This window comes from Mytilus galloprovincialis, chromosome 10 (genome assembly GCF_965363235.1).
Source record: "Mytilus galloprovincialis chromosome 10, xbMytGall1.hap1.1, whole genome shotgun sequence".
Classification (NCBI taxonomy): Eukaryota; Metazoa; Mollusca; class Bivalvia; order Mytilida; family Mytilidae; genus Mytilus; species Mytilus galloprovincialis.
The window spans coordinates 30,099,952-30,113,600 of record NC_134847.1 but is presented as its reverse complement, the minus strand read 5'-3'; the positions used below and the strand labels follow the sequence as shown (position 1 = coordinate 30,113,600).

The following is a 13,649-nucleotide window of genomic DNA, read 5'->3' as shown; positions in this document are numbered from 1 at the left end:
CTTTCTATGTTTCAAGATTAAGAATTTGTTTTCTCAATAGACATCATTATAGTCAATAACCATAATTTACACTCGAACTTCAATTTTAATAATGAATAATTTATTCATTTTAAGAAAAATATATAATTAAGTACTTAAATCCTTTCGATTTTATTTGTTTGTTCAAATTTGATATGTTTGCTTCCTTAATATTAAAGTTCTTGAAGAAATCTTGTGTACTCCAAATCAGTAAATCAATAAATGTGTGTTCACTATCTACAGAGTAAAGATATGTTCAAACACCTTACCTCTAAATTGACAGTTTTCTGATATCTAATGTTAGTGAAGAGTTATCTTCGTTATAAATATCAATATCGAAAGTGAAAGTTATTTTAAACTTTCAGAATATCTGCAAATAAAGTAAAAACAGAAAAAATTGTGAGATTATACATTTATTGGTTTTTTGGTTTAGAGTTTCTCGACTTTCGTAGGAAATAAGAATTTATCTAAAAACTGTAATTAATTGGCCTTCAGACTTACCTACTCTACGAATTATCAATCCAAAAAGATATAAACGCTTTGTTATAACGAAATAATATAGATGGTGGTTTTTAAAAAACATTATCTACATTATTTAAACTGCGACTATTTTTGGAAGTGGGACAAGTTCGGTGTTCTTTTTAATCATCGTTCCAAATCAATACGCTTCATACTTTAAAAATTTTCAGTTATTTTTATCAAACTGAATTGAAGACATATCAGGTTATTTAAAGGACCTTACTCGTAAATTTTCTAATTTCTATTGTGTCATTGCGAAATATAAATGGAGGTATTTACGTGGTTTCTGCATTAAAGTAAGTACATTAAAATGAAAGGTAATTATATACATAATATATAATATGCAAATTAATGAACACTCAGTTTATTCAGTAATAGTTTTTCTACTGTAAAATTTTGGTAAACACTTATTTAAGTTGTCGAGGTCAATTAAAAACAGGGGTGAATAATCCAAATTACAGATATGAAAAAATATATATCAGATTTATATGAACTGTCTATCGTAGTGACTGTGAGTTCCTATGATGACCGAAAATCCAAGTGTTGAAAATATAACTAGTTGAATTATGACACTACAATAACCTCAAGTCTACAAGACAAGAAAAATCTTGACATACTCCCTCGCCATGGTGGTATGAATTTAAGCAATTTCTTAATTGAATTTCTTGGTACAAATTACTCACAAAATATCTCGATAGTGGTTGCTGCAGTTACTACGATACGATAAAGGGGAAGAGGATTTTGTAAAGATTGAATTAAACTACTATTTTTTATTGTACATGATTATGATTACAACCATCCTATGCAATCTATCAAATAAACTCATCATATATAACAGGATTGAAATTTTGTATTTGCACTAGACGCGCGTCTCGTCTACAAAAGACTCATCAATGACGCTCGTATAAAAAGAGTTATATAAAAACAAATAAAGTACGAAGCTGAGGAGCATTTAGGACCATACATGCCTAAAAATTAAACAGTTAAGGTGATGCATTCCTGAGGTAGAAACATTTTAGCATTTCGAAATAGTTTTGTAAATAGTTAATTTATAAACAAGATTGACCATGATAATGATAATTGATAATTGACGACAAGAGCTTTTCGTAGGCAAGCAGATGACTTTCATTATGAAACTACTACAACACTCTTGATCGTAATCATTTGTATATTATCAATTGTTAAACACATAAAGGTAATATGAGATACAACCCAATTATAAAAGTTTATCAACTTATTTTCATACTTTTTTTCTCTCAATCGATTTAAGACTTTTGAACAACGATATTCGACTGTTGCCTTTCTTTATCCATGTTAACCATACCAATTTTCATTCTCAATGGTAATTGAACATAATGCTATAACGTTTAATTTCGTGATGCCTTTTGATCAATTTTAACAGCAATTTGATATTCTGTATATAATTCAACACATTTCATAGAAATTATCTCTTAACTGTTAAATATCGTATTCCTCTATTACTATAATGCGTTGTTCAATTTACACGTAGGTGCACACAACGAACAGAGATGTATACAATTTGGTTCCAACGCCTTCAGATAATACTGTATCTATGCAATCCTGATAATGATCTGCATTTGACGTATGGTCCACAGGAATAAACTGCAAAAAGTCTGCCATAGTTACCGTACGCATCATCTATTAACTAACATCTAAACATTTCTGTATCTTATATAACAGAACCAAGCACTTGAGCCACCAAAGAATAACAAGTGCATGTTTTGCAAATATTTGCGTTAAATAAAACACAACCGTTTTACAACTATTCGTACCAGTCTTGAACATATGACTAACTTAACGGTAACACAAGACAGTTTATCAATTCTTAAAATTATAAATAGTAGCATAATACATTTTGTGTTTTTCATTGCAACTTAAACCAAGAGAAACAAAACTATTAGAGGAAAAGACCGGTGCAACCGAAACACTGACATTCAAAAAGAAACAAAAAATTTAACACATCAGATACTTAGTTTCTATGAATCTAAGTGCATTGACAGAGTAAGCGCCTCAAACGGTGGTATCTCGTTTAACAAAGGTTTAAAATAATAATTCTTTTTTTCCTTCTTTCTGTTACAGAACCGAACTTCTTATATTTTATTGATTAAAAAAAATTGCAAGAAACAAAATGTTTCCATGGATACATCATTCTGGCAAAAAGACAGTGAAGACTTCTTCAACATCAAAGCTGCAAAAGAAAAAGAAGAAAAAGCGTGGTAAAAGTTAGTGAAATAAGTATTCAAACTTGTTGCACAGTTGTATCTATTTCTTTCGTTTTACCCTCGATACACTTTTTTGGGAATAAACCAATAAACATATTTCCGAAGTTTGTCCCATTCGTACTTGAATCATAAATATATATTTAACTTTTAATATCTACTCTATGCTTTTCAATTTCTTGGAGGATTTCACAGCTAAAGCTTCTGTTATAAAATTCATCTGTTGAGTTTTATTAACACGAATGCATAGTCTTATGTCTGGCGTATCAAATGTTGAACCAGGTATCAATTATGTGTTTTAAGAAACATTTGATTGTGATATTGGGACACAGACCACCCAAAAATAAACTACTATATATATATATATAGCAGAAGCAGTCTGCTAACTTACAAAGATAAACAGAAAAGTAAAAGAATCCCATGTGTGCTCACCTACCATCCATGCCTGAGAAATAGTTTCAAGACCATTCGTGATCATTGGACAGCAATCGAGAAACATTTGAAGTTATCCAAAATCTTTCCTGAGCCTCCCATGATTGCCTTCAAACAACCTAACAGCCTGAGAAATATACTTGTCCGTGCTGACCTTTCCAAACCTAACCATACTGTAGGTAATTGCCAGCCTTGTTGGGATAAGCGCTGCAAATGTTGCAACCAATTGCAGCATTCATCAACATTTCACAGTAAGACCACAGTAAAGACATACAAGATCTTCTGCAATGTCAACTGCAAAAGCTCAAACGTGATTTACGTTCTTGAGTGTCCTAGATGTGGTCTCCAATATGTTGGTGAATCTATGCAGCAATTTCACAAACGCCTCAATGGCCACAAGAGTGACCTCATAAAAAAACGGTATATTCCTGTCAGCCAACACTTCAGGTTACCAGATCACAATCTGAAAGATTTTGATCACATGTAGATCCTTGCGATCGAACAGGATTGTACATGGCAAAATAGGCAAAGAGTAAATCGGAAGAAGTTTTGGAAAAAACACTGGGTGTCCTCCATCCAGATGGAATCAATAGAAAGAAATAATTAAATTTACAATCTAGTGTTTATATTATTATATTCAGGATTTTGGATTAAAATCAATCGACCAAAACTTACCTGTATTATTACTGATCTATGTTTACACCTTATACATTATATATCATTATTGTTAACACTTTTGTCACCGAAGAAGGCCATTTGTTGAGCCGAAATATTTGCAATTATTGTATAATTTATATCATCTGTTCAGTTTTTCCATCTTTGTGCAATGATATTCAACACTTTTTAGTGTTTTGTTTTCCATCTATTAATCGGTATTGTTACACAATCTTTCAGACTCATATAATTTTTCCTGTAGTATTGTCAATTTTGATGATCCAATACCTATTAAGTTTACTGTTTGGTAAATTCTTATAGACTCTCTCTCTCTCTCTCTCTCTCTCTCTCGCGCTCTCTCTCTCTCTCTCTCTCTCTCTCTCTCTCTCTCTCTCTCTCTCTCTCTCTCTCTCTCTCTCTCTCTCTCTCTCTCTCTATATATATATATATATACCGTTACTGCCCTACACGCCAATTGCGTGCAAGGTCAGTCAGTAAGTAAGTAAGTAATATTTATATATATATTATATAGTCTCTCATAACTCTTTTTAGAGTAGCCCTTGTATGTTTTATGATATTGTTTTATTAACTACAAATGTATTTGTTTGTTTAATAAAATGAAGAGGTGAGACTTAAATAAAATATTGTCTTGTCTTATCTTGTCTATATTTTGGCTACAATTTTATAAGATTTTGATGAATAATACCCGTTTTGGTAAAGTGAATCTATTCTGTTTTTACTCATTTTTTAGTTTTAGTTTTTTACAAATTTGACTTGTAATCAATTTAAACAGTAAGGCATACTCCAAAATCATTAATTTTATTTCTAAGTCTTTCAGTTAGTTCTTTGTGTTTCCTCGAGCAGATGACTCAAACCTTTTCTATCGGTTTTTTCAACGGTGTACTCATGATATGCAGTCAAGTTCCGAGGCTAGGGGTGGGATGGCACCTACAGACATTTTCACCCCATCACAATATATGTTGTCCTATATTAGGAGACTGTTATTCAGTTGTTGTTGTTTTTTTAAAAGTTATCATCCATATTTTTCGTTATTTATGTAAACAAATCAGTTTCTTACTTGAATTGTTCTTGCATTTGTAATATGTGACCTTTATTGGCTTGAAATACGGTTTACATTTTGTAAAAAAAAAATGCGTTTTAAATATAATGCAAACTTTTAACACCATCAACACTGTGTTTTCAGATGCACCGAAGCAGTCCACAGACGAAGAACCAACATCTTGTTGTGGTAAACAAATTCAGCGTGTGGTGCGATTAGTAAAAGAGATAACAAAGAAAACAAAGTCCACCAAAGGAAAACAAGGTACACTAATTATATTTTAAGTTTTAGCGGTAAAAATAACACAAAAAAGGCTAGCCTTATTTCAAATCATTGCAACAAAACCTACATGTTATGAATGTTATATAAGAAAGAGTATATTAAAAGTAAGATAACAAAAATACCGAACTCCGACAAATATTCAAAACGACATGTCCTAAGTCAAATGGAAAAATCAAAATCTCAAACACATCAATCGAATGGATAACAGCTGTAAAAATCCTCTGACTTGGTACAGTCATTTTCTTATGTAGAAAATTGTTGATTAAAGCTAGTTTTATAGCTAGCCAAACCTCTCATTTTTTATGACATTCGCATAAAATTCCATTATATAAACAACGATGTGTTAACAAAACAAACAGACCTAAAAGGTAAAAATGCCAAGAAATAGGGGTACAGCAGTCAACATTGTGTTATAATCTTAATCATTACAATAACAAAAAAATATGTGACAACGAAACACAAAAGCATATCTAATCGAACGAAAGTGAAACACCACAATAACACAATGACAGGATGTTTAAGTACAGAGTCACGAAATATGTAAAGAGAAACAAAAAAACGGCATATAGACATAGCACATTAACATTAAACGAAAGACAAAAATACAAAAATGTTTACCATAAAACAACATGCACAACAACGTGATGTTTAAGTAGAGTCACGTCCAACGGATATAACAAAAAAAACCACACTGAACAGTAAGAGTAATATTCATAAAGACAAATACAAAAATAAATTACACGTTATCAAGATGATAAACAACGTCAATACCCGGAATCTATACTTCATGACCATCGTGTATTAATTGTAAAGTTGATACGCATATCTATCAACAAAATATTAGATTAAGGTTGTCCTGATGAAGGTTAATTCACTAAAGTAGTTTCGAACGTGTGAACGAAAAGAGGTGCGAAAGAAGCCAAAGGGACATTTAAACCTATTAATCGAAAGTAAACTGACAACGCCATTGATTAATCAGAAAGACAAACAGACAGACAAAAGTACACACACCACAACATAGAAAAATAAAGACTAAGCAACAAACAGAATTACGTGTAATGTTCATTTTGAAACTTTTAAGAAGTTTGCATCTATTTAAACAATTTAACCTGCTTTCTTATAGATGCACACACGATTTTAAGATATATATATTTACTATTAACAGCGATTAATAGAGATTTAACAAATACCTTATTTCCAGCCGCTTTGTTATATGTAACGACTTTGATTGAATGTAACTGACTCTAAACTGTCTGGTATATTTCATATACTTAATAATTGTATTTATTGTTGTTTAGTTCAACAGAATTGTAACTTGACTATAAACTGCCTGGTATATTTCATATACTTAATAATTGTATTTTATTGTTGTTAAGTTTAACAGAATTTGCATACCGCTTATTTTATTTCATTTATGCCATTACAAAACAATCAATATTTACTTTCTAGGTACAAGAAAGAAAGGCATTAAAGCTTTGGAAAAGTTCAATTTCCTTCGCAATAAACAAATAAAGACTTATAAATCTGAAGCTAGGAAGCGACGATCGCCCTCAGGTACGTTTAAAAAATTCTTTGTTGACAAACATGTTTAGAACATAGAAAAGTATATTTTAATTGAACCTAAATTTTAAGCAATCTAAATAACATGCATCTTTGTATTGTTCCTACTCCTTAAATAGACAGAAGGACAGCATGTATCTGAACAACACGAGTGATACAACTTAGAAGGTTGTGAAATTGTTTTGTTCTTAGTTAAACAGATGTCAAACCCTACCCAATTCAATGTTCTTTCGTTTTTTGACCATCGAGTTTTTACAATATTTGTTTCATCTTCTTTGAAATAAGCAAATGCATACAAATTAATAGATTTTTAAAGTTAACGCAGAGAGAAAAATAATTGGATCATCTGCAGTTAAAAAAACTGATAGACATAGAGGCACATGAACATTGTATTGAACACATGGTTTCAATCTAGTATGCATTGATTTGAAAGTTTTATAAAAAAAAAAAAAAAAAAAAAAATCCCATTAAATCAAACAATCTACGAATATGTGAAATAAAACATGTTTTGTTTAATAACTGCAATTAAATGAATTCTTCATTTCTAATTTGAATTGAATAAATAATATTTACTGTATTTCAATGTTCTATTGACACCAATCGAACGCCACCTTTTGTTTGCGTTCTGGGATATTGATACACAGTTTATATTAAACAAACATTTGTAACCACAGGTTATCAACATTTTTATTACTTATGTAAGGGATAGTTTTTTACAGCCGTTTTTCATTGTTTGTCAAAGCTGTAAATATACATAGGTTTAAGCCTTTTACAGATAAAGAAACAAGCTGATATTTAAAGACAAAATAACACACACAAAAAAAACAAAAAACAAAAGAAACAGAAAAACTAAAACCCTTTTTTGCTGGGGGGGGGGGGGGAACTTTTGCAGTTATTTCTTACAATTTTATTACATGTACTTAGAAATTATGCTTGACGCATTTCAAAAAACATAAGCTTCAAAACATTATTTGCAAATATTTAATCACATTCCCCTTTTAATATAGATGTAGAATTTTACTCTAAACAACGGAAAACAAATCAGCTTTGACGTATACTAAATGTAGGCAAATGTCCCCTCTAATATACGTGGTTGCAAGTGTCAGTACAAGGATGTTTGTGTATGACATTATGTTAACAGTATTATATGCTGAATAGCAAACGAATTAGTACTATATAAAATAGAGTCAATGATTATTTTTTGAGAAAAAGTTGTGATTATATATATGAAAACAGCAAAGATAAAAAAAGGGGGGGGGGTGAAAAGTGTTAAGAATAATGGGAGTACTATTATTGTAAGGAAAAATATTTTATATCATGTTTATATAAGGGAGGAGAGAAAAACATTATTATTATAGTGTGGATGTAAATCGATTGCTATTCATAATAAAGTTCACACAACATTGAATATATGTTTATTTTGTTTACTGCGAGTCTATCGAGGCCAATTTAGTAAAACTTCTAAATCTAGTGTTTAATAAATTAATAGTCGATTCTACATTCAATCTTGGAACCATTTTACTTGTAACAGATGATACGAACTTAATTACAATTCTTGAATTGCTGACTTTGCGATCATAGGTTTTAAGTAAACAAAAACACCGAGAACATATAAAGACACAATTGAAAAGAAGTTGAAATAAAATATAGAAAATAAAATGTATAAACAAAAATAACCCGAAAAAGCAATTAAGACGAAATCAATTTTTAAAATTGTATATTCATATTTACCATTGCATCGATACCGCTGCTATAGAATATACAAGTCGTCCAGTATATTAGCCCAGTTATATGAGTGTCCTTAAACTTAGAAATTAATGTCAAACTAAGGTTTCAGCTCCGAAAGAGATATTTGAACTATATTTAATGATCTTTTGGTCATGTATGTCTGAATGTATTTTTGTATTCGGAAATGCCTTATAAAATGTCATTGGGTTGTTATGAATTTGTTAACGTTTTCAGATATAAATTGTTTACTCAATTTCAGATATAAGAAATGATTCCATTTTAGTATATGATTAATTAAAAAAGCAGTTAGTTGAAAAGGTGACGCACAATTCAAATACTCAAAATCTTGTTAATGTGTAATTGAAATCTATTCATAGGTTAAAGACTAGTAAAAGTGTTAACTGACGAACAAAACGATTACCACAGCTCTAATTTTTAGTGTGTTTGTTTACTTTCTGATTTAAACAAATTAATAATTCACAATGATGAATTCACTGTCTATGGACTGTCATGTGAAGTGACCTTGATATATTTATCAAAAGAAAACTGAGGCTTGAAAAAAATAATTGTATATTATTTCGATTCGTTTATTCAGTTTTGAATGCTTTGCATGGATATGCTATATATCATTATATCTGTAGTCTTCAAGAATCGATTTTCTTGCGTTTGAACCACTAGGAACGGACGAACCTCAAAATGTTAAAGCCACCAATAAAAGAGTTATTTTACCAAACAAGAAATGAATGTAAAAGCACGTGCTTTGCTAGTAATGTTATCGTAGATAAATATCAATTATATTTAGATGAATTACTTGCCTAAAATATGGAACTAATTTGGTGGAAAGGTTAGACATTTAACCTAAAAGGAACCGGAAAGAATAACCAAATTAATTATAAGATCAACTATGTCAATTTTACATGAAATGATTTAAACCTAAGTTTGAGACTAATATCTAATCTGATCTACAAAAAACAAAATATGGACCATATCCGTTCCGCCAAACATTGACACCTGTTGTGAAATGGAAGTTTATTTGTATAAGATTTGACCTTTAGCTAGACAAGGATAACGCTTTATTCAACTTTTTTCCTTCATTTTTTCTTTCTTTCTTTTTCAAAGAGAAATTTGGCAAATCACGATATCTCTTCTTTTTATAGAAAAATTAGCATATCATACACGTAAACAGGTAGCAGCAGAACTTAGTATAGATATACATAATATACATAATCATGATGATCTAACATTTATGGTACAAACTGATGATAGTAAGTATACAATTATAATCGTAGAAGTACTTATACTTAAGCCTGCTGTTATACTTTATTTGAAGTGGTGCAAATGATCATGATATTCTATGAAACATAATGAAAAATGTTTTGTCCATCGTTGAACAAACAACCAGATCCAAGTACTCTTTATTCTGTAGACAGGAATATAGTTTTATTTGGATCGGTATCATTCAGGTAGCCCTGGTATAGAGCTGTGAAATAATTCACTTGTGAACAGACAATGTACAAGAAAAGTACAAAAAAAGTAGACATAAAAAAATCAGATTTTTTAACCCATTTTGATACCTATATAGGTATCAAAATGGGTTAAAAAATCTGATTTTTTTATGTCTACTTTTTTTGTACTTTTCTGAATTATAGTGATTTATTATTGTATACTTTTCATATATCAATTTTGTATAGTTTTGAAAACGATTCATGTACCGAATTTTTAAGGAAATGATAAGGAACAAACGCGGGCATATCATGTCATCTGTTCGTAGTTTACTCTCAAATCTTTTTAAAAAAAAATCCACAATTCCAGCATAATCTAAACCTTGGGGACAGGTGAGCCATTTTACAACAAGGACACCAAAAGAGTAACCAAATCTACCTAAGATTATCTACGTCAATTGAACATTTAATATTTTAACCCATTGGTTAAAAAAAAAAATATTTAAAGAAATCAAAGAAATATATTTTTTTTTATAATCAATATCAGTACCGAAAAGCTGGCAACTGCTGTATCATGGAAGTTGACAGCCAGTGGTTTCGACCCTGTACCAGAAAACAGAAACAACGTTTTATTCAAAATGCACAACTCTTTGTTATAATTACATAAATAATGTTCACCTTTATTCTTAATTTGACAATTGCCAGTTGACTAGCAGTGAGTCAAAAACTATATACAATGCTTGTTTGCATTTTGTTTCATTTCTTATTTTTTTTATTGAGAAACTGTTCTAATAGCGATGTTTTTTATTTGATAGAAATGTCCGCATTTCATACACATAAACAGCCAACATCGAAACAAATGAGAGACGTAGAAAACCTAAAGCACCAAACTGATATGACTTATGTGGTACCAGCTAACGCAAGTTCGTATATTTTTTTTATAGTTATGTAAAAATTGTTTTAGTTTCTGATGCACGATGTTTATCTGTTAATTCCGTTTGGCTTTTGAACTAGCTTTTAGTAGCTGCGAGTACTGTTAAATCGTACTTCGGTGTAAATTTGACCGGTTGAAATTTATTGATATTCCTCCGTACGCTTCACAATAAAATTATCATATTGGACTCTACCATGTGTACATTATTTATTTTACGCCATTTCGTCCCAGGTAAGAGTTGTTGACACTCTCCCTATATCTTTTTATTACTTCTTGGAACGTCTTTGTTTTAATACATGTACGCGTACGTTTTATTATTGTATTTATATTGTTTCATATATACCACTTATCCGTTCAGTGTATGTTGTCCTGTTTATGTTTATATATCCCTTTAAGTTTACCCATTTCAGTTGATATTTACAGCGTATCTTTTTATGTTGTAATGATTCACTACTGTGTCGGGTTTTTGCAAATACATATTAGGCGTTACCATGGTAATGGTGGTAACATGGTCAATTTTGTTACGATCATTTATTATTTGAATTCATATCCAACGAATATGCGTGTTACGTATATTTGGAGAACAAATTACATAAAACTGTTTGAATGCCAGGAAAGGATTTGGGTTTAAAATTATGAGGGTCCATTTAAATTACTTTTTAATGTAACGCTGCCTACGTTTTGGATATACATTTCGTTTAGGTTGACACTGTATCCAAATTAACCTACATATCTATCCAAAAGATCAATATTTTGGTCAATACTTGGCGGTTCTAAAGTAAGGAAAAGAGCATTATAAAAACCATGTTATTACTGATTTGGACCCTGTACTAGAAAAAAAACCCGCATTACATACCATGCACAACTCTTTGTTGTAATAATTTTCACCTTATTTTTAAAATTGTCTAACTGCACCTTACATAGAAGTTGACTAGTAGTGGTTTTGACGCTTTGATAGAAAATGTAAAAGAACCCGCTTTATACAACGCTTTTCTGTATACATTTTCATCATCATCTTCTTTTTCTTCAAATTACCATGTTTTTAATAGAAAATTCCACATACTATGCACATATACAGACAACCTTGGAACTTCTGAAAGACAAAGATAATCTAGAACCTCATACTGACCTGTCTGTAGCGTTACAAGCTAATGAAAGTATGTATACATAATTGTTTTCGCAGCTGTGTTAATACTTTAGTCAGTTGTAATATTTTATTTCTGGTATTGCTTATATATTTAATAAAATAAATGATAACATTGTGTTTGTAAAACCCTCCACTTACAACCAGATTAAAACTAAGTTTGTAGACAGATAAATTGTTTTATTCAATATTTAAGCATACTAAGTAATAAACATACAACAAATTATTTTTCTATCATTTAGTATTTACAATCGCATGTGACGCATATTCTGAAACGCATATATGTTCATGATTACGAGAGCAAATACATGTTGTAACTTAAAGTTGTTCTAAGACAATAACAATCAAAACCAAGGAGTAAACAAAGACTCACAAAACCAAAGAACATTTACATCAACAGTTATAAATAATAATTAAGAAACAACACAAACTCCACTAAAAACTTGGAGTGAAATCAGTTGCTCCGGAAGAGTAAGCATTTCCTGCACCGTATACGGCACCCGTCATGTTATTTCTTTGTTCAGTTCGGTAATGATGGAAGGTTATTATGACTGAGGAAGAATATCAGATATGATTTCTGACACGAAAAGAGTATGGTTAACATTACCAGAGGCCATTTTTATATCTCTTTTCGTGTATCGCTGCTTTAGAGTATATGTTTTCAGAGGTTTAAACTGTTTGCAAATGAACTCACAGGTTTATTCGACCGGTTCATATTTGGCCAATACTTGCGTTTCCTATTTAAGGAAATAGACACTATTAAACTGCTTTATCCATTATCTTCATTAATTGACAGTTAAGTACTAATTGTGTAAAAGATGACCATTTGTATGTTTCAAAAGTTGTAACCAAAATCTCGTCCTCTTTTCCGCGAATGTTACACCAAAGATCCAAATTCGGAGCCCATAACATTAATTAGGAACAGAACAAGCATAAACTAACACAAACACACGTCACTGTTAACCTCGCTCAATTTTATTGGACCCCAACATCACTGAAGAGACATTTTTGTTGAAATGCACATTCTGGTTTAGAAAAATTATGTTATTTCAATAGAAATTATGCTTTGGCCCTTTTCCCCCCGATTAATACCTTCACTAACTTTATTGATTTAGCTTATTTTTGATTGCCGTGAAGTGACATATTATTAGTTACATAGTGTGTTAGTGACCCCATATATACCGTATTACGTCACTAGCACACTATGTAACGAATGTATCTTACCTACTATCTTATTGTGAGAAATTTAGACTAGTGACTTATCAAAATGAGCAAGTCTTCAATACTGTAAGAATTAAGAAACTACTTCCATTGATCATACAAAAAAAGATTCCAACAATAACCATTGTTAGTTTTAAATGTGTTTTATGAATATTTTTCAATCTTAATCATCAATTTCTTCGTCTGTTGAAACTTTAAAATTTTTTCTCGGCAACCGTTTTGTTTTTATAAAGGTACGTTACACCACTACTAACCGTGTATGAAATAAGCCCCACCTCCCTTCCAACCTAATATGGAATATAAAGGGACGTAAAACCTCTACCAACCGTGTATGAAATAAGCCCTGCCTCCATACTAACCTAATATGAAATATTCACGGTCTACACGCGGACGATTTTAACCAATCATATTCCTA

General features: G+C 30.7%; 1 protein-coding gene across 1 annotated transcript; it reads left to right on the top strand.

The window, feature by feature from the left end:
- Positions 1-541: 541 nt before the first annotated feature.
- LOC143048918 (uncharacterized) lies at positions 542-12,040 on the top strand. Its single transcript, XM_076222780.1, has 7 exons — positions 542-833; positions 2,638-2,780; positions 5,068-5,187; positions 6,655-6,759; positions 9,651-9,758; positions 10,751-10,858; positions 11,919-12,040. Exons 2-7 carry the CDS (start codon positions 2,687-2,689, stop codon positions 12,038-12,040), a joined length of 657 nt encoding a protein of 218 aa, XP_076078895.1. The 5' UTR covers positions 542-833; positions 2,638-2,686.
- Positions 12,041-13,649: the final 1,609 nt, after the last annotated feature.

What these genes read in the sequence shown, in the direction of transcription:
- LOC143048918 (XM_076222780.1), top strand. Translation starts at nt 2,687, where the DNA reads ATGTTTCCATGGATACATCATTCTGGCAAAAAGACAGTGAAGACTTCT. An exon ending in GAAGAAAAAGCGTGGTAAAA is followed by an intron (nt 2,781 to 5,067) that starts GTTAGTGAAATA and finishes CTGTGTTTTCAG; the next exon opens with ATGCACCGAAGCAGTCCACA. An exon ending in TGTGGTACCAGCTAACGCAA is followed by an intron (nt 10,859 to 11,918) that starts GTTCGTATATTT and finishes TGTTTTTAATAG; the next exon opens with AAAATTCCACATACTATGCA.